This window comes from Microcebus murinus, chromosome 6, assembly GCF_040939455.1.
Source record: "Microcebus murinus isolate Inina chromosome 6, M.murinus_Inina_mat1.0, whole genome shotgun sequence".
Lineage (NCBI taxonomy): Eukaryota > Metazoa > Chordata > Mammalia > Primates > Cheirogaleidae > Microcebus > Microcebus murinus.
The window spans coordinates 109,244,601-109,264,340 of NC_134109.1; the positions used below are offsets into that span (position 1 = coordinate 109,244,601).

The 19,740-nt window shown below is 54.7% G+C and overlaps 2 protein-coding genes across 6 annotated transcripts in view; one reads left to right on the forward strand and one right to left on the reverse strand.

The window, feature by feature from the left end:
• Nucleotides 1–229: 229 nt before the first annotated feature.
• CLK3 (CDC like kinase 3) lies at nucleotides 230–15,327 on the forward strand. Of its 2 annotated transcripts, none has more exons than XM_012735482.3 (13): nucleotides 230–688; nucleotides 4,664–4,815; nucleotides 5,421–5,637; nucleotides 7,555–7,651; nucleotides 7,929–7,995; nucleotides 10,372–10,488; nucleotides 11,246–11,412; nucleotides 12,601–12,695; nucleotides 12,787–12,916; nucleotides 13,206–13,288; nucleotides 13,800–13,879; nucleotides 14,163–14,253; nucleotides 14,916–15,327. In XM_012735482.3, exons 1-13 carry the CDS (start codon nucleotides 245–247, stop codon nucleotides 15,090–15,092), a joined length of 1,917 nt encoding a protein of 638 aa, XP_012590936.2. In that variant the 5' UTR covers nucleotides 230–244; the 3' UTR covers nucleotides 15,093–15,327. The 2 variants fall into 2 exon arrangements, with proteins under 2 accessions (XP_012590936.2, XP_012590934.2); XM_012735480.3 differs by having other exon boundaries at nucleotides 621–724.
• A 493-nt stretch (nucleotides 15,328–15,820) lies between these two features.
• The window catches only part of EDC3 (enhancer of mRNA decapping 3), a 70,488-nt gene continuing 66,568 nt past the window's right edge, over nucleotides 15,821–19,740 (reverse strand). For all 4 annotated transcript variants that reach the window (XM_076004551.1, XM_076004549.1, XM_076004550.1 and 1 more), the window contains exon 8: nucleotides 15,821–18,195. In XM_076004551.1, the coding sequence (XP_075860666.1) occupies nucleotides 17,861–18,195 (335 nt within the window). In that variant the 3' untranslated portion in view covers nucleotides 15,821–17,860. The remainder of the gene's footprint in view (nucleotides 18,196–19,740) is intronic.

Below are 19,740 nucleotides of genomic sequence, written 5' to 3' on the forward strand. Positions count from 1 at the left end.
GGGGATCTCCTCTTCCCCCAGACCTCGGCCCCTCCAGGACCCACTGACGTGGCCCTTTTTCCAAAAACTGCCCTGCGTGCACCGGCGAGCCGGGGCGTGTCGCCACGGCTTTCAAAAAACCCGCACACACAGAGCGAATAATGTGCCGTTTGCTTCTTTCACGCAAGCGGAGTCACGCCCGCCTTCCCGAGCCCCGGCGCACGGACCTCCAATGCCTCTAGCGCCCTCGGGGCCCCCAGGAACAATGCCCATCCTCTCCGCGCGCAGGAAGGAGTTGGCGGACATGGCGGGGTCGGGGCGACAGAGCGGGCCGAGCCCCGCAGCCGGGTGGGGGCTCCACTTTTCGGCTCCGAGCGTCCCGCTGGCCAGGGACAGGAACCTGCCCGGTCAGGGAGCCTGTGTGCGTCGCGACACGGCAGGCGGTTGGCCCGGCCGGGGACGTCCCTTCTGCACTCCCGGAACTAGTCTACACAGCTTCGGCACTGACCGGAGCGGAGACGGCGGTTGCCCCAGAGCCTTCGAGTCGCGGGCTAGAGCGGTCAGGCCTCCGAGACGGGTTGACCCGGGGCTGGCTACGGCTGCGTCACGCGAGGGGGCGGGACCGCCACGGGCGGAGGTCGGAGCCGGAAGCGGAAGAGGCTCTTGGAGCGGGGAGTGGGGCCTAGCAGCCGCCGGAGCCTGGGAGACGGTGAGTGTGGACCGGGACCCGCGGCAGCGGCTGGGGGTGAGTTGGCGGGGCTTGCGCGCTGGTGCCGTCCCCAGGTTCCCGGTTCGGTCTTAGCCTAATTCCCTTTCTTTCTCCGGCACACCTCAGGCCGCGGCCCCGACCTCTCACCCCTGACCCGCCGCTTCTCCCTTTGAAGGCGGTCACTACAGACCCCGACCTCTTGGCTCCGCGGTGTTGAAGGCGAAGCCTGAGCGGCCTCTGAGGCCCCCTCAAGTGTTCAATTTCGGCCCTGCATCTACTCGCGGAATGGGGCTGTGATCCGAAGTGGGATAGCCAGAAAGGGCCTTCAGACTCCTCCCTGTTCTCGGCTCGAGGCTTGGTCTGCAGACTCCTCTTCGTCTCGCGACCTGGAGTTTGATTCTGAACCAGGCTGGCTTTCCAACCCTGCCCTGGGGTCTGACCCTGAGTTTCCCCTCGGTGCCACTGGTGGCGGTTACGGGGGATTGGACTCTTAAAATCCCTGGGACCCGGGGCGGCAGGAAAGGACGCGAATGAAGGCGGCAGGCTCCCTTGCATGTTTCGTTTTGATGATGGAGCCGCTCCAGCCGGGGGGTATGGGCCAGGCCAAACTGACAGTACTGATACCTAGGCTGCTCCTTAGTTCGGCCCTGGAGTCTCTGTGCTTTAGTTCCGGGTGTGGGTTCCGCTGGTGTAGAGCTTGGGTGGGAATTGCTTGAGCCAGGCCCCCATCTAGGCGGAGTTGGCAGCCTTCCAGCTTCCCTCCTCCATGCCCTTGAAAAGGAGGAGTGTTTCACCGTTGGTGGTGGCGCTTTGCGAGGTGGCAGGTTTGAGGTTGCAGTCGTGGGGCACTGCCAGCCAAAAATAACCATGGGGCGCTGGGGTGGCTGGGATCCAGGAGGGCAGCCGCTGCCCTGGCTGGCTGCTCTTCTTGTCAGCCCAGTTCTTCGGCCAGGAACAGCAAATGAGAAGCCGACAAGGTCTGTGCTCAAAGAAAAGTTGGCATCCTTGCCTTGGTTTCTTTCACACTGCTTTTTTCTTCATTGTGCAGAGCAGAGCTTCCCAAAGCATAATTGTGGCCCTTAGCTTCTTTAAACAAGCTGTTTGCTGAGGTTTCAGAGAATCAGAGACTGTTGATGAGAAATGGGCTCTAGAGCCCTGGCTGGGAGGATGACATCTGGTAGTATTTCCAATATTTTACCTGCCTAGAATGTGTTAAAAAGGAGGGATGATCTTCTCTAATATTGCTTTGTGTGTGGTACTTTATAGCTGTCATACTCGTCATCTCCTTTGCCAGGCTGGGAAACATTATCTCCATTTTCCAGACTTGGTAACCAAGGCCTAGCGTGACTTGTCTAAGGTTATGAGGTTAGTAAGTGGCAGCACTGGGATTTAGTTTAGGGTTTTCTGCCAGAGCCCTCTCCTCCCAGGTCTCTTGGAAGGGACTTATAAAATATCCTTAAGGCATTTAATACAGCCCTGAGGTGTTACCTGGAACTTTTTAATGTCAATGGAAAGCTGCCTTTATTATCTCTGGGCACAAATCTGTGCCGGGCATTTGACTTAGAGGAGAGACATACATATATGTGTATTTTTTTTTTTTGAGACAGTCTCACTCTGTTGCCTGGGGTAGGGTGCCGTGGTGTCAGCCTCGCTCACAGCAACCTCAAACTCCTGGGCTTAAGCGATCCTCCTGCCTCAGCCTCCCAAGTAGCTGGGACTACAGGCATGCACCACCATGCCTGGCTAATTTTTTCTATATATTTTTAGTTGGCCAATTAATTTCTATTTTTTTTTTTTTTTTAGACAGAATCTCGCTTTGTTCCCCAGGCTAGAGTGAGTGCCATGGCGTCAGCCTAGCTCACAGTAATCTCAAACTCCTAGGCTCAAGCAATCCTGCTGCATCAGCCTCCTGAGTAGCTGGGACTACAGGCATGCGCCACCATGCCTGGCTAATTTTTTCTATATATATTAGTTGGCCAATTAATTTCTTTCTATTTATAGTAGAGATGGGGTCTTGTTCTTGCTCAGGCTGGTTTCGAACCTCTGACCTTGAGCAATCCGCCTGCCCCGGCCTCCCAGAGTGCTAGGATTACAGGCATGAGCCACGGTCTCCCAAAGTGCTAGGATTATAGGCATGAGCCACTGTACCCGGCCAGGAGAGACATATTTAATCCTCACAGAATCTTGTAAGACACTACTATTCCCTTGTTGCAAGAGGAAACTGAAAGAGTAATTTAATAATTTTCCCAAGGGCACACAGCTAGAAGTGGCATTGCCACAATTTGGATTGGCAGCTGTCTGATTCTGAAGCTGTGCTCTTTCCACTCATGTGAACACGTATGGACATAAGAATCTGCTGGGTCCCAGGAGGGAGTCTTTGGCCTGGTGGGATAGACCATGTCCTCCAGCTCTAGTGTTTTGTCTGTTTAGTAAGGATGGGCAGGACCACACTTGCCTTGTGGGAGGGTACATGCCCTGGCCAATTGAGCGTCTTCTGGGTCAATTAGTGAGATGGGAGATACGGCTTTTAACCCATAGCTTGGGCACCTGACCCAGGGTAATTATAGGAAAACAGTGAAACATTAGTCAGCTGATCATCAAAACAACAAATCTAAGCTCTTGGGAAGGTGTTGGTGCTTTTATATAGTGTTTATCTCCAAGGACTTCACAGGTAGACAGGGGAAGACATCTGGTAGTGAGATTGAGGGCAGTGACCTTTCTTAGGATCACAGAGAAGTGCCCAGGGGTTTGTTCAGATATGCCTGTGTCCTGCTCATCCATGGGGAGCCATTCCATGCTGGACTTCTTCTGACAGACCCTGCTGATGAGATGAGGGAGCCTTGATGGGGTTTGTTCAAAATGTGTTTGGTCAGGCAAGCCCAGGACTGACCATGACTGGAGGCTGGCTATGGTCAAGTGAAGGGTTGGGAAGAAAGCTGCTGTGGAATGGTTCAGCCTTCCTGTGGAGGCAGTGTCAGAAGTTTGGGTCTTCACATAGCTAGCTTTCTCAGCTAGTGGCAAATCCAGCCCAGTAATTTCCTGTGGCGGCTCTAAGTCCCCACTGTATAGGGACAGTGAAGTGGGGCTCTTTTGGCCTGCTAGGCTAGTTCTGAGGGAGGTGTAGGAGAGGGTACTAGAGTAGGGAAGCTAGAAGAGGGGACAGCATGGTTCTGTTGGATAAAGGTGAGGCACCTGGCATAGCACTGCAGAGTGCTCAGTAGGCCTTGGACAAGAAACTTGGGTACTCCAAGGACCCTGGAGTCCTCACTGGTGCTGAGACCAAGTGTGAACCAGCAGGGCCCCTGGGCCCATGTCTACTTGGGTAGACCGTCCGGTGGGCTAGGAAATGTTTATGAGACCCTGCATACCTCTTTCTCCAAGAGCTGGTCTTCTCGTTTCTGCTGTGGCTCCTCATACTGACTGTGGTCCTTACTCCCTTGAGTGGAGTCCACTTCAGGGCCTCAGCTGGGCAGCTTTCAGCTTCTCAAACTTGAGGGCTTTGACCCCTTGCTCCCATGTGTCGGCTCCATGCCAGCAGCCCTTTGGCCCCTGGCTTTACAGAGCATATGCTTCATGGGACCTCCCCTAAGCAGGAGGGAATTGAGCACAGGAGGCTTCCCTTTCTCTGTTTTTAGTCTCCTTGTGACAGTGCCCACCCTCTGCACCCTGTGTCCCTGCCTCAGCACCTAGGCCCTGGCTCACTTATTTCCCTGAATGCTCAGGCTACTAGGCCAGTTGTGCTTTCCTAGGAGGCAGCTGTTTGTTTGTTCACTGGCAGAGAAGGGTGTTACCCATTGTCTGCTGTTTGACCAGTGTGACCTCAGAGTTCTTCACTTCATAAACCCCTGGGAGGGGCTGCCCCCAAACAGAACAATGGGCCTCTTCTTCAGGAGAAACTGGGCTGTCCCACAAAGCCCTGTGGCTGGAGGTGGCTGACTGTGTATTTAGCAGGGCTTTCCATTTCTTGTGGCCTAGATGCATCACTGTAAGCGATACCGCTCCCCTGAGCCAGACCCGTACCTGAGCTACCGATGGAAAAGGAGGAGATCTTATAGTCGGGAACATGAAGGGAGACTACGATACCCGTCCCGAAGGGAGCCTCCCCCCCGGAGATCTCGGTCCAGAAGGTGAGAGGGAACTAGGTGAGAAGGAAGGGCTCCTTCCCTCTGCTGGGCTAGCGAGACTGCCCGGAAGCTGTGGCAGCCCCAAACTCCTTGAGATGATTCCACCCCTGCCCAGCTGCCTTTGGATCCCTGCCTTGTCCCCTTGGGCTCATCCTCTGATCTCACCTGCATGCCCTGGCCTCAGCAGTAGCTACCATCCTTGCTGCCCCTTTTTCTCTGTCCTGGAGTTTTCATTCTTCTTCTACCTACATATGCCCCCATTTTCTAGGTCAGCATCTCTTCTGCGGTCCTTCTGAGCCTTCCTCAGTGAGGATTAGGAACATAACCTCAGCCCTGGAAAGGTTGCTTCTTGGGTCCTATCTCAGCCCCCAGGCCAAAGTTATAGTCGCAGCAGGCCCCATTCTTATGTCCCCCTGCGCCCTTCCTCCTATGGCATTGGAGGGATGCCATCATGAGCCACATCTCCCGAAGAGCAGGCCTCGTACCTTTGCACCTTCCCCTCTCCTGCCCACTTGCCACCGGTCTGAATGCTTGGGCCCATGAGATACTCTCTGTGAGCCCTCTAGCAGGGACCTAGCTGACCAGTGTCCCCATCTCCCTTTTGGCAGCCATGACCGCCTGCCCTACCAGAGGAGATACCGGGAGCGTCGTGACAGTGATGCATACCGGTGTGAAGAACGAAGCCCCTCCTTTGGAGAGGACTGCTATGGATCTTCACGTTCTCGTCATCGCCGGAGGTCACGAGAGAGGGGGCCGTACCGGACCCGCAAGCACGCCCACCACTGCCACAAACGCCGCACCAGGTCTTGTAGCAGCGCCTCCTCGGTGAGTGGTGGCCAGAGTGTGCTGGCTGGGGCTTAAAGGCCTCATCTCTTTCTAGTCTTCTCTCAGGCTGGCTGGTCTGGGTGAGTACTGCCAGCCTTGCGCACACACGTGGTGTGCGTGCGTGTGTGTGTGTATGTGTCGTCTGGTCAAGTTATAGGGCTCAGCAGGGGGTTCCGGCCCCTCTGTCTTCTGGCCCCTTGCCAGTGGCAGCTGTAGGGGCTTTGGCTCCGTCGCTGGCTGACCCCGGCCTGTCTGTGTCTACACACTGCATCAGGCACAGGCCACATGGTGAAGTGGCCGGGGTCACTTCTTAGGTATCCTAGTAGTGTTGCCAGTATGCGGTCTGCAGCTAAAATGGCCTGGTCCTTCCCACCCAGAGGCTGCTCCTGTGTGTAGCCGAATGCTCTGACTGGTGTGGACGGCACCCACCTCTGCAGGCTTATCTCCACACACCTCCCCAAAGGCCCGGAGGCTGTCAAGCCCCACTGGTATGCCCCACGGGGGGGCGGGGGGAGTATTAACCTGTCATTCAGCTCTGACTGGGGAGCTCCCCTTGTGACCCCCAGCCAGGCCCTCTCTAGCTCAGCCTCTTTATGTGAAAGACAGTCATGGAGAAGAGGGTGTATGAAGAAGTGACAGCAATGACAGAAAGGCCCATAGCCCCAGGCTTCCCCTGCCTTGTCCACTTGCAGGACACATGCCAAGGGTGGGGCCTGGCCAGTGTTTCTAGCATGGAGGGTTGTGCAGGTCTCTCTTGAGCCCAGGAGCCCCTGTTGCGCTCAGTCCCCTGAGGAAGGCAAACCAGTTATGTATTTCTGAGGTTATGTGCGGTCTTCTCGTTTCCCCTCATCCCTCCTTCCTGCCTCCCTGCTTCCCTCCTGCCAGCCACGAGGCCCCTGCGGAGCCATGGAGGGCCCAGGCATCTTCTCTACCCAGCTATCTTCTGCGACTTCTTTGAGCGGCCATGGGTTGAGGTTGACTCTGTACAAGCCTGTCCAGCATGGCCTGGTGGCCTCTCTGCATACTGCCACACACTGCCACAGGATGGCACTGCAAATCTGGCTCTGCTTCTTCTCTTTTTGGTGCCCTCTATCGTGAGGCTCAGGATGGGCCTAGGTTGTGAATAGCACAGGCGCCAAGGCCAGGACAGGAGCTGGCATGTGGCCTGTGTGGGCCATTGTGGTAGAAGGCCTGGAGGTCAACCAGCCCAAAGGATCCCAGGCTCCTTCCTGCTGGAGGCTGGTGGCAGGAGGGCTGCTGACGGAAGGCCGTTTCTGGTAGTGATGGTTAAGTCTGGCCAAGATTGCCTTCTGGGGGCAGGTAGCTGCTTGGCTGTGCGTGGCAGCTGTTGGGCATGTGCAAGGCTGCGTGGTGAACAGAGGCAGGCAAGCACAGGCTGGGCGTTCTGCAGCCGAAGCCAGCGTAGCTCTCTGACCAGTCTGGATGGTTGGACCCGGGCTGAGCCAGCTGTCTTCTTGCGCCGTTCTCACTGCATCTTCAGCTCCAGCCGAAGCCACCACGGGAGGGCTCGGGAGGGGGAGACTTGGAGGAGGAGAGAGTCAGGGCTGTGGCTCTCTCACCACCCGGCCCCTCAGCAGCAGAGGCTGGTCATCTTTCTGAGCATTTGCGGCGCTCCTCTTATAGATAATGTCCGAGTTTTCTTTACGTACCTGTAGCTGTTTTTACTTTTCTGTTTTTGAAGTCAGTTTGTGTCTTGACGTGTCCCTTGCAATATCCCTATCGTTATATATGCTGTGTGCCTTATGAAATGCTGGGATCTGGAAAATCCAACCAACCAACCAACCCACCGGCTCCTCACCGTCTCCACCTCTGCCTTTGACTGACACCTCAATCTGTCAATCGGAACCGCCTACCATGCGATTGGTCGGATGGCGTTTCGGGGGGCGGTGCATGCAGAGAAGCCAACAGAGCAGTAAGCGCAGCAGCCGAAGTGTGGAAGATGACAAGGAGGGCCACCTGGTGTGCCGGATCGGCGATTGGCTCCAAGAGCGATGTACAGCCACCTTTCGTAAAACTTTACCTCTCTACTTTCTACCCCCCTTGTTAGACAAGACCTCTCCTGCCTGGAGGGGCCTCTAGTGCGCGTGGCGCCTTAGTGGGGCCACCAGTAATTGCCTGAATGACGCAGACGCTAGCAACTTCTGTTTTTAAGAGTGTAGCAGTGAGAGAGAAACCTTTTTTGTTTCTGAGAATTTGAATGCTGTGAACTTGCAGGAGCTGCCGCCCCCCTGCCCTCCAGACTCTTATGCCCAACTTCTTTTCTCTCCTAGATGAGATCGTGGGGAACCTGGGTGAAGGCACCTTTGGCAAGGTGGTTGAGTGCTTGGACCATGCCAGGTGAGGGGCTGGGCAGTACAGCTGGCTCTGGATGTGATCTTCCTGGGATGGGTAGCCTGTGGTTCTCGAGGGCTATGGCTGTCGGAGCTTAACTTTCTTCTTTTTGAAGGGTAGCACCAAAGTAGGGGTCTGACCTGCACACATCGGGGTTTTGCTGATCCCCCAAAATAAGGGAGAAAATCTTGGGGTTCTGAAGGCATGTGGCATCCCTACCCAAGAACTGGTCAGCGAATGGTTCTGCCCCAATTTCTCCACTTTTCTAAGGCTGCGATAGTGGATATCAGAACAGGGCCCAGGCCTTGGCTCCTCTGTGCTTGGAGTTGCTTCCTGTGATCTCTTTTAGATTCTTGGCTTGGCAAGGGGTTGGGAGTGCCACTAAGTCCAGCCCAAGCATGAGCCCTCACCCCCTGGGGGGCCTTGCAGGTCCTAGTTGAGAGAAATAAGACCCTGGGCTTTCTCACCAAGCAGGCCACTGTTTCTCCAGTGTGGCTAGGGTAGCATGTTTTCCCTGCTGAGTGTGCTTAGGAAGACTGGGTATTTGCCTGTGTGTCCTGCTGCTGGGGGCACCTTGCTCCCTCCCAGGCCTAACAGTGTAACACTTTGTCCCCTTACCATTCCTCACGACTACAACCCCTGCTTCCTCCTGTAGCTCTGGGTTGGGGAGACTGCCTCCTGGGAGCCAACTGTCTCTCTGCCTTAATGGCCCTCTAACTGGCTTGGCACTTTAGCTTCAAAGTGCTTGTGTCTTCATTTTGAGTCAGGTGCCACCCATGTATGGCTCTCTCGATTTTAGAGATGAATAAATCTGCTCAGGGTTTGCCTAAATCCACTGTTGATGGCGGAGCTGGTAGAAGGCCTGGAGGTCCACTGTACTGTAGTGCTTCCACATTGAGAAGAGTGATCAGAAAGGACAGTCATACCTGGAGTCCAGCCATCCCTGTGGCCACAAGATAAGGCGGCAGCAGTGACTGAGAGGAAGCTTCTCTTTGCTCCTAGTTCCCATTTAAACACCCCTCAGACCCAGTGTGGCACAAGAGGTTAGGGCTGGGACCAATGGGTAGAAGGACACGTACAGACTATGCTGTGACCAGATGGAGATATGGCAGATCTGACAGCTATAATGCGTGAGGTCAGAATTGAACCATCTGGGGTGTGCTACTCTGAGTAGCTAGAGGGAAAATGAGCCTCTGAAGTCACTAAGGGGCAGGCACAAGGTCCAGGGAACTTTCAGGGGACTCAGGGCTAGTGGGGGGAGGTGGTTATGCAGAGGCAGAATTCAGCTCACTAAAAGGAAGGGCCTTACTCTCAGAGCCATATAGTCCTTGTAGGGGTGGCCTTTGGAAGTGGCGAGCTCCCTGTGTTGACGATTGGAGTGCCACGGAGAGATCCTGTTCTAGGAGGAGGCTGGAGTATGTAATTTTTCCTCTGAGCTTCTTTCCTGCTTTGAGAATCTGGGGAAATGGGTTGTGGAGTAATATCCTCTAGAAGATGGCCTTTGCTCTGCAGCCTGTGGGTCTTTCCTTGGGCACCAAGGCCATCCTCTCTGAGGTCTCAGAGGACGTATCTTTGTGGGCCAAGGCTCTGAACACTAGTTCCACACTGAACATCTCAATTCTAGCTGTCCCTTCCTGACAGCCTGGCAGCCTCAGCAGCAGGTTTCCTTTCTCTGCTCACACCCTGCAGATGGCCTCCTGGGATGGGGTTCGGGGTGTGAAGTACAGAGTAGGGACTGTTAAAATCTTCATTGGACACTTAAAGGTTCCTGGCACTCTGTGGTCACTGATAAATGCTGTGGCAGGTAGGTGGGCCTGAAGAGGAGTGTGGTAAAGAAATTGGCCCTGGGCCTTACAGTGAGAGCACCCCATTGCTGGCACCCTTACCTCTTGCCAGACCATCCCTCCATCCTGAAACCCTCCCCCCACCCCCAAGGGGAACTGTTTGCTCAGACTTGAAGATGACATGCTCGGGAAGGTCAAGAGGTGCTGCGGGAGGATTCTGAGTGTAGCAGCATTGCCAGGGTCAGGGCTGACTGGCCTAAAGGTTAGGTTACTGTGTAATTTCCTGGGCTGGCGCCAGCCAGCAAAATTAGCCTCTGCTCTGCCCACACTATCCCTGGGAGCTGGCAGTGGGTGAGAACACAGAAGCCTAAGGCTGGCATGGAGGCTGAGAGCATTAAGTCACATTTGCCAGGGAGCTCGCTATTGGGTGGAAGGGGTCTGATGTTGCATGGGGCAGGCTGGGCATAAAGTATCTCCTCTCTCCAGTGCAGGCCATTCCTGGAGCAGTGCTTGTTGGGAGTTGCTGGGTTGGGGAGGAGGGTGGGAGAAGGGCTGGGCCTCTGCTGATGAGAACCTTTGCTTCCTTCCTGGGTACCAGAGGGAAGTCTCAGGTTGCCCTGAAGATCATCCGCAATGTGGGCAAGTACCGGGAGGCTGCCCGACTAGAAATCAATGTTCTCAAAAAAATCAAGGAGAAGGACAAAGAGAACAAGTTGTGAGTGTCTGCAAGGAGTGGGAGGGAAGCCTTTTGTGGAGACAGAGTCCTTCAGCCCCGACTGGCCCCCCAGTGGCTTAGCAGTATCCCATCACCTGCTCGGCACTGTGCCTTCTCTACACTCAGGCAGGGGTCTGGCAAGCAAGTCTTGCTGGAAGGAGCCTTTGGACTTGAGTCCAGGCTCTACGCCAACTGGTGCTGTGTTCTGAGCCACACCTACTAGCCCTACATTTGTGAATTGGGGACCTCACTGGGTTGTGGTGGGCACGTGAGGCTGTCCAGGACTCTCACACAGTAGAAGACATCCAAAGGAGGGGCCTTTCTTTGGCAAACACACTGAGCACTTTCCCCCAAGGACCGTGCTGAGCACGGGCAGATGGGTGAATCCAGCACCCTCGTGAAGCTCAGTAGAGCGTGTGCGTTGAGAAAGCAACACTAGTCCATCTCTTCCTCGGCAACTCTGAGGCAAGGCTTCTCCCCACACCCTAAATAGGGAGGAGGCCTTGAGAACTCGGCCAGAACCCTGTCCTCCATCCACTCCACCTCCGTGCAGGAAGTTCATTCCTTGCCTAGAGATCATCTGGGTGATGGCTGGTGGGGAGATGTGTCCTTGCTCTGATTCTCTTTCTTCATGTGTATCTGTGTCCTGGTGTTATGACCCAGTTGCCTAGGAGAGAATGGGGACTGGCTTCACCTGAAAGGGGGTGAGAGAGGCCCCCAGCACAGAGCCTGAGCCCTACCCATCCTTCTCCCTCAGCCTGTGCGTCTTGATGTCTGACTGGTTCAACTTCCATGGTCACATGTGCATCGCCTTTGAGCTTCTGGGCAAGAACACCTTTGAGTTCCTGAAGGAGAATAATTTCCAGCCTTACCCCCTACCACACGTGCGGCACATGGCCTACCAGCTCTGCCACGCCCTTAGATGTAAGTGTCTACCCTCACATGGAGCACGGGGTGGCCACACCCTGCAGCACAGTCATCTGGTCGTCTTGCTCTCCATTCACTCTAGCATATTGCTAACTACTCTGTTGGCCCTCAGAGGTACCTGACCCCCTTTGGCTGAAAGGCCTTCTGTCTTCAGGTAGGAATCTCAGTGTGAGGATGGGAAGGCTAAAATCCCATCCAGGGACTTCCAAGGCTAGTTTTGCCCCAGGTAACCAGGAAGAAAAAAGGAAAAAGCTGCTGTAGAATTGGCCCAGCTACCAACCCTGCCTCCCCACTTCATACATAGCATAAAAAGGTAGCCTGACCTGACAGATTCCACTGCATGGAGACCCTGTCTCCCCATTGCTCCCTGTCTGCCTGCCAGCCTTGAATACCTGGTGGTGCCAGTGCTCAGCACTGTAGGGTTTGTGATGGTTCGAGTGGTACAGAAAGGCTCCTTAGAGAGGTCAGTATACCTAGAGCCAGAATGTGTAGGATCTGGACAGATGGAGCCGGGCAGGCATTCCAAGCAAGAACAGTTCAGTGAAGGCCTAGAGCCTGGCATGTGCTGAGACTCACTCTAGTGGAGGGAGGGCTCACACTGGGAAGTGGTGGGCCACACCTTTGTGAGGCTCTTGAATACCAGATGGGAGCATTGACCCTGAAAGTGACAAGTAGCAGGAAGCTACTGTCGGTAAGATGGGCTGCTCAGGGCTAGTGACAAGAGGCAGGTAGTTCTGGCTTCCTGGGTGTGTGACTTGTAGAGTCAGTCACATAGAACCCTATGCTTGATTTTGTGCTGTTGCCACCACCTTAACATTCTTAGTATTTTTTAAACCAGGGGACGTGCATTTTTCATTTTGCAATGGGCTTTGTTTTCCATAACTGGTGTTGGGGAGAGGGAGCCACCCCAAGGCTGTTGCTGTAGCTTTGGTGAGAGACAGGTGAGGAGGCCTGGTTTCTGCAGAGGAGGTAGAGGGAGGTTTTTTGAATGGAAAAGGTCTTCCCCCTCTAAGGCCTCAAGAATGGGAACCCTTGAGAGGGAAGCCAGGAGAAAGGCAGGACGAAGCCCAGCTCCCTGCTTAGATTGGGGGGTGTTGCTGGCTTTGGAGGCAGGGTCTGGCCTACAGCTGGCAGCAGCTGGCGAGTAAGCGCAGGTTTTCAGTGTCTCCTTCCCTGCCTCCCTAGTTCTGCATGAGAACCAGCTGACCCACACAGACTTAAAGCCAGAGAACATCCTATTTGTGAATTCCGAGTTTGAAACCCTCTACAATGAGCACAAGGTACTGACGGGGTGAGGGTGAAGCCCTGTTCCTGGGGTGGGTTACCTGATGGGACAGACTCCTGACCTCTCTTACCTGTCTTGCCCTTCAGAGTTGTGAGGAGAAGTCAGTTAAGAACACCAGCATCCGAGTGGCTGACTTCGGTAGTGCCACCTTTGACCATGAGCATCACACGACCATTGTGGCCACTCGTCACTATCGCCCACCTGAGGTGATCCTTGGTGAGCTTCTGATAGTCCCTGGCCTTGTTACTCCAGACAGTTGTTGGGGGGGTATGAACAGAAGCGGCGTGCCCGTCAGTTTGCCACCCAGGGCAGTCAGAACATCTCAGATGAAGGGGCCAGTGTCATGAGACACTAAGGGTGCTGACTTGGCTTTGTCAGTCAGCCTTACTGAGAGAGGGCCTTGTACTGGGGCAAGAGTCCTGCCAGCCAGCGTGGCTGCTGCCCTGTGATCTCCAGGCGAGGTGCACAGAACTGGATCTCACAGCCTCTCCGTCTTGGTTTTCAGAGCTGGGCTGGGCACAGCCTTGCGACGTTTGGAGTATCGGCTGCATTCTCTTCGAGTACTACCGGGGCTTCACACTCTTCCAGGTACAGTCCCCACACTGCTCCCCTGCCCTGAGCATTGCCACTCTGGGGTAGGAAGCCCCATGGCTGAAGAGACAGGTATCTTCTACCTTGTCACTTGTCAGGTTGTAAGATTCAGACTCTCAAGGGTTGTAGATGCTCGGGAAGAAGGCAGAGAGGTCTGCATAGCTGGCATCAAGGATGAAGGTGCAGGAGGAAGCGTTTTAGGCAGGGGATATAGCATGAGTGAGGGCATGGGAATAGCTGGAACATTTTCTGGGGAGAGTGGAGCTAACCAGAGAGAGGTGTGCAGTCAAGGCCAAGTCTACCTGAAGTGCTGAGGAGTGTGATCTTGTTTCTGAGAGAACAGGCTGGCAAGCTGCCACCAGGTTGGAGAGGCTGGGACTGCTATTCCATTGGTAGTTTGCATCTCCTGGGGCAGCAAGGGCATTTGCCCCTCTCTTTCATCCCGTATTCTCCCTGAGGGGTGAGGCTGGCACTGTCCCTTACTTGCTCTGCCCTTGATCTTCCACAGACCCATGAAAACCGAGAGCATTTGGTGATGATGGAGAAAATCCTAGGGCCCATCCCATCACACATGATCCACCGCACCAGGTAAGGACCCTGGTAGCTCCTTCAGGGCTGACATAGGAAACTTTCCCTTCTCGGCTGGGTGTTAACAGGGTACTGGATACAGAATAGAAAGTTCTTGCCAGACATTCATGGCTCCCCCGTGCTCCTAACAGCCTTCCCTGTACACCCTGGCTTTGCTGCCAGTCCCTAGACTGCCACTGTCTTGAATCTGGCTGGAGCTGCTCTTCCTCACGTCCCACCAGAGGCTGTGTCTCCCTACCACTCCCACAACCTGACTCCCACTCCTCTCACCCCACATTTTCAGGAAGCAGAAATATTTCTACAAAGGGGGCCTGGTTTGGGATGAGAACAGCTCTGACGGCCGGTATGTGAAGGAGAACTGCAAACCTCTGAAGGTCAGTTTCTGGCTTCCCCCAGCTCAACTCATGCCAAGGAGACCCCAGGCACTGGGCAGACACACAGCAGAGAGACAGGCCAGGCAGCTAAAGGCTGCCTCCTCGTTCCAGCTCTGTGGGAGGCAGCACCCAAGACTGGGGGCTGGCAGTTGGGCTTCTTGCAAACTGCCCCAGAGGGGCTCTTAGCCCTACCCCTTCCCCATGGGGTGGCTATGAATGTAATTGGGGAACACCAGAAGAGCCTGCTGCTTCCTGTCCCACCCTCTTCTCTCAATTTTGGGAAGAACTAGGCAGGACTGAGGTGAGGGGGAGGGAAGACCTAGCGATGGCCAGGAAGCCTCTGTCAACTGCATTTGGTGCTCAGACAAGTGAATTTCGCAGAGGTGATCTCTACCCACCTGTCAGGACTTTGCATGTGGGGCAGAGGCACCAACCCAGCAAGACACCTAGTAGCCTGACAAGTTCCGAGCAAAACGTTAAACACGGGCATGAAAAGAAAGGAGCTGCTCACTGTCTGTCCAGGAGGGCGGAAGTAGAGTCCTCCAAGGAGGCATCACTGCCTCCTCAGCCCAGTCCAGCAAGGCGTCCCAGAGGCAAAGGGACCTGCTGTGGCTTCCCCACGACCCCGCCATCACACTGAGGCACCTTGTGTCCCTGAGCAGAGTTACATGCTCCAGGACACTCTGGAGCACGTGCAGCTGTTTGACCTGATGAGGAGGATGTTAGAATTTGACCCTGCCCAGCGCATCACACTGGCCGAGGCCCTGCTGCACCCCTTCTTTGCTGGCTTGACCCCTGAGGAGCGGTCCTTCCACAGCAGCCGCAACCCAAGCAGATGACAGGTGCAGGCCACCCTGCAAGGAGATGGAGAGCGGGACTGGGCTGTCCAGCCCCTTTTCTCCAGCCTCTACCACCGGCCCCAGGGCCAGAGCCACCCAACGAACAGTGCAATGTGAAGGAAGGCAGGAGCCTGCAGGGGAGGAGACTTGGTGCCCAGCTGCCAGAAAGCACAGATTTGACCCAAGCTATTTATATGTTGTAAAGTTATAATAAAGTGTTTCTTACTGTTTGTAACCCCTGGTACCAGTGTGTCCGTCTCCAGGCTCCCTGCCTTCTCCCTTCCCTGACCTCATTAATAAAGTCTTTCTTAGCAGTTCAGCTTGTGGAGAGCTAAGTGTGAACTGGGCCAGGCACAGAAGAGCTAGCCAGTGGGAAGACCAGAAGTGGGACATCTCTCGGCCCAAAAGGAGAGCAGTCCAGCCCCGAGGTGGGGCTGAGATGGCAGGCTGTTGAGCAGTCCTAGATGACACCTGAGCCTTATCCTGTACCCCTGCCCTGCTGGCTCCTGTACTTCACAGCCCCAAAGAACCTAAGGGAAATAGCCCACTGCAGCTAGCCAGGCAGAATCTGGTTTTCCCTGCCCTGCCAGCCCTGTCACTGGCTGGGCCTATCCATAACCAACAGCTATAGCCAACTGAGGGCAAGTGGATGACTGGGGCAGGTTCCTACAGTTGGGGGAGGCAGGACCTCATCAGCCTGCAGAGCAATTCACCACAGAGCACAGAACTCAGTCGTTCAGCTTTATTTTAGTGCTGGTTTTGGGTTTCCCGAAGAGCTGCATGAGATAGGCTTGCTATCTGATTGGGGCTCCCTGGGGACTGGGCACTCTAGGCAGGATGCCTCCGAAAAGAGCTGCAGATAGAGGAATCATGCTTATTTTTAATGCCTGTGGGGAAGACCCAGGCTAAGGGCAAGGAGAGGCCCCAATGCCACCTGGGGAGAGAGAGGATGGAGAGAGACTTGGGCACAAAGTCCCAGTGGCCCCTCAATAAAGTCATCACCCCCAGGGCCCCAACAACTCACTGGAACCACCAGCCAGACTTCTTCCATCATTTCCCATTGTGCCTAATCAGGGGGCCAGACTGCATTCTCAGGCAGCCAGAACCTGTTGCCTACTAAAATGCCTGTTAGGCTGCTCCTCAGGTTGTGGCCTTGTCCCTGAAGAGGGGACCCCAGCTTGGGTGCTGCTTGGCCCTGAGAGGGAGGAGACACAGCATGAAGCTCACAGTCCCAGCCGCCCCCCACTGCTGGAGACATTTAACACTGGAGAGGGGAAGGGTGGGGCCAGCCCTCTCTGCCCTGCCTCATCTGCTCCTGGCTATGCTCCTACAAGAAAAGTGATAAGCAGCCTGAAACCTATGGCGCCAGGGCCTACCCTGTGTCCACAGTCCTGGTGCGCCCCCTACTCCTCACCCCCTCAACCAGTGGGTGGGCACAGCAGAAGGAAGCCTGAAGCCCTGGAAAAGGCTTAAGCACAAATCCTTTGCAAGGGTCCCTGCCAGGGTTCCAGGCATGGCTCCTGCTCCATGAGCTTCTGGGGCTTACGCCTGGGAAGGTCCTGGTCTTGGCACCGTAGGACGTGAGCAGTAGTATGTTCCTATGGCGGAGACCCGCTAGCTAGCTCATCCTGAACTAGCCTCATTTTGGCATCTTTTGAGACAGGGCACTGGCCCCAAGCTGACTCAACTAGAGTGGACACCCATAAAAGCTTCAAAGCCCAGATGTTGTAAGAACTGGGATGGAGCCCGGGCAAGGGAGGGACATGCACCCTGCTCTGGGATGACAGCTGCAGAAGGCTGTTGCAGGGTAAGGGCAGAGGGAGCAGAAAAGTGGGGTATGTCTATGCAGGCAAGGAGATGGGGGAGTGGTGGCCTAGGACCGAAGCACCAGGGAGCCTCTTCTGGCTCAGCACCAGGCTCCCCCAGGGGCCTCCCCAATATTGAACATTACAGCTGCACTCTGAGGGGTCTGGCCCAGACTAGGCAAAGGCTCAGCCCCAGCTGGGGGTTAGGGGGCACTGCTGGCAAGATGGGCACTGTGGTTCTACAGTAACATTAACATACTACCTGTGCTGAAGATGACAGAAGAGAATATAAAACCCCGATACAGTAACACCATCCTGATGCCACCCCCTTCACTACCTCTGAATGATGGAAAGTAAAGAAGGGACAGACCCTTGGAAAAATCCCAGCAAAACATGGATCAGCTCAGGAGAAAGGGTTAAAAGCCTCCAAATCAACTTGGGTTAGGGTGGCCCTAGTCTGTCACAGCTCATAAAATGAAAGGAGCACACAGGTCTGGCCTCTAGTGGACAGCGGCCAGGCAGCCGGTCTACATGATTAGTGGAAGGGCTGTGCAGCAGCAGGTAAGCAGGGGAGTCACAAGCCACAAGCTCTGACATAGAGGGATGGGACCTGGCCCACCCCCAAGGTGCTCGCCCAGGCCCAGTGGCTGTAAACCTAAAACACGGTCAGAGAGCTGCCTATGTCTGTAAACAAAGGCCCACCTGGCTGCACAGGGGACCGAGGAGACACTGCACACTTGGCTGCCACCCTGCCCTGCACACACTATGGGAAAGCCTTCCCTGGCTAAGGGCAGGTGACAGGTCAGTTTTAGGTAAGTAAGTTCTGTTCTATCACAGAAGAAACAAACCCAAAAGAGAAAAAGTTTAACAAGGTCCATGAAACTTCACATCCTTAAGGCGTTCGTCATCAGGTTCAGTGTCAGGAGCAGCAGGGACTGCAGGATCCAGCCTGCCCAGGGCCCACTAGGCAGAGTGCAGTGGGATGACAAACTTGCAGCCAAAGGGTGAGTGGTAGTTGATGCCCACCTCCTGGAAGACCTGCTGGGGAATGCCAATGTCGCACAAATAGATGCGGCCTGCGTGCTCCCCCAGTGGCAGAGGCAGGCCCAGTGCCAGTGACCATTTGGCATCAATGCCCTGTTCAACTTCATGCACAGGAGGATCTATGCTGAGTACTGGAGCCCGGTTCTGGTTGGCCCAGGCCACAGCTGCCTTGTACCAGGGCTGATCCCGCAGGAAGGCGTTCTCGGGGCAATCCAGGCAGTTGATGACCAGGTCCACAGGGCTAGTGGGCAGATCTGCAGGTGGAAAGAGTGCCATCTGAACATCCCTATAAGCAGAAAGCAGCCCAGGCTGGGACTAGAGCCCAGGTGGCCCCAAGAATGCTGTTTTCTAGAAAACACTCCAAACGCTGGTCTTCTCAAGGCTGGGTGAGGACAGAGGCCCTGAGAGTTCCAAGGCCTGGTTAGGCTGGGTGTTAAAGACCAAGGCCACGTCAGCCTGACAAACCACTGCCTTCTGGGAGCTCCCAGGCCGAAGCACTGTCCTGCTAAGTGTGCAGAGCTTCTCTGGGCACAAAGCCCTCACCTCTTCTGCCTCTCTAGGCAAGTCTTTGTATATTTGACTAGTGCCCCAAATACATTACGAGCTCTGGGAAGAGAGAGTCCACTGCCAAGTCACCCTCACAGGGAAGTCGTGCTAAGGGCTCAGCAAAAATGGGAGCTGACTGCTATTTGTTGACTGACCCAAGAAGGGTGAGCAAGTGAGAACAAACCTGCTTATTCTACTCCAGACTAGCTTACTCATTCTACTCTAGCCTGCCTGCCCTCCTCTCTGGCCTTTTTCATTCTGTCATAGGAATAGGTCCTCCACTCAGCCCTACCTTAAGAATGAGGAGGAAAGCTATCACTGTTCTCCCAGATATTTAAAAAGGCTCCTCTGCCCTAACCAGGCTTCTGGGACAGTATAAGAACAGGATGCCTCAACCAGTATGTATATCTTGGACTGGCCTAAGAGGTTAAACTGACCTCTTGAAGTGATAGCAGAAATCAACTCAAGGGTTGCCATTCTCAGACCTGTCTCCTGGAGGGATTGGGATAGGAAGCTTTCTGGGCAGCCAGGGGAAGAACTGCCTGGAATGGGACATCATGTTCAAGATTTCACGATGGGGAACCCACACCAGGCCCCCTCCCAGCTCTAGGCCTAGAGCAATGTCATTTCTCAACTAAAGACCCATGTCTTCCCTACTTAGAACATGTCACTATGGGAGTCCCTGTGGGCCATGAGGAGAGACTTGGGCACAAGTCAAGAATGAGACTGGTGTCCTATCTTATCTTCTGGGTGCCTACAGGAGCTTGGCCCAAGACTTAGGAAACTGATCTAGGCTCTGTCCCTGACTTGCCATCTGACCTCTGGCAAGGCCCTCTCTCTGGGCCATATTTGCTCTCTCCAATTCTTCTCCCCACTTTCTCACTTAAACCCACTGTAGTCAGACTTTGCCCCCACCACTTCACTTGGAACTGCTCTTGCCGAGCTCACCAGGGGCCTCCAAAAGGCTAATGCAGTGGTCGACTGCCAGTCTTCCTTTGGGCTTAACCTAGAGTGGGGCTTGAGACGCAGGTGGCGCTCCTCTCTTCACTTGGCTTTCAACTACCGTGCTCTCCTGGTTTTCCTTCTCCCTCACTGACCATTCCTGCCCTGTGTCTCCTAGGCTGGTTTCTCCCCTCCTTTACTTCTAAACAAAGAGCCCAAAGAGCTCAGTCTTCCAACTTCTCTTTTTCTTTTGTTAAACAACCAATGTAACAGTTGTTGTTTTGTTTTTTTTAATGGACAGTTTCTTGTTA

What these genes read in the sequence shown, in the direction of transcription:
- CLK3 (XM_012735482.3), top strand. Translation starts at nt 245, where the DNA reads ATGCCCATCCTCTCCGCGCGCAGGAAGGAGTTGGCGGACATGGCGGGG. An exon ending in AAGGACAAAGAGAACAAGTT is followed by an intron (nt 10,489 to 11,245) that starts GTGAGTGTCTGC and finishes CTTCTCCCTCAG; the next exon opens with CCTGTGCGTCTTGATGTCTG. An exon ending in GGGGCTTCACACTCTTCCAG is followed by an intron (nt 13,289 to 13,799) that starts GTACAGTCCCCA and finishes GATCTTCCACAG; the next exon opens with ACCCATGAAAACCGAGAGCA.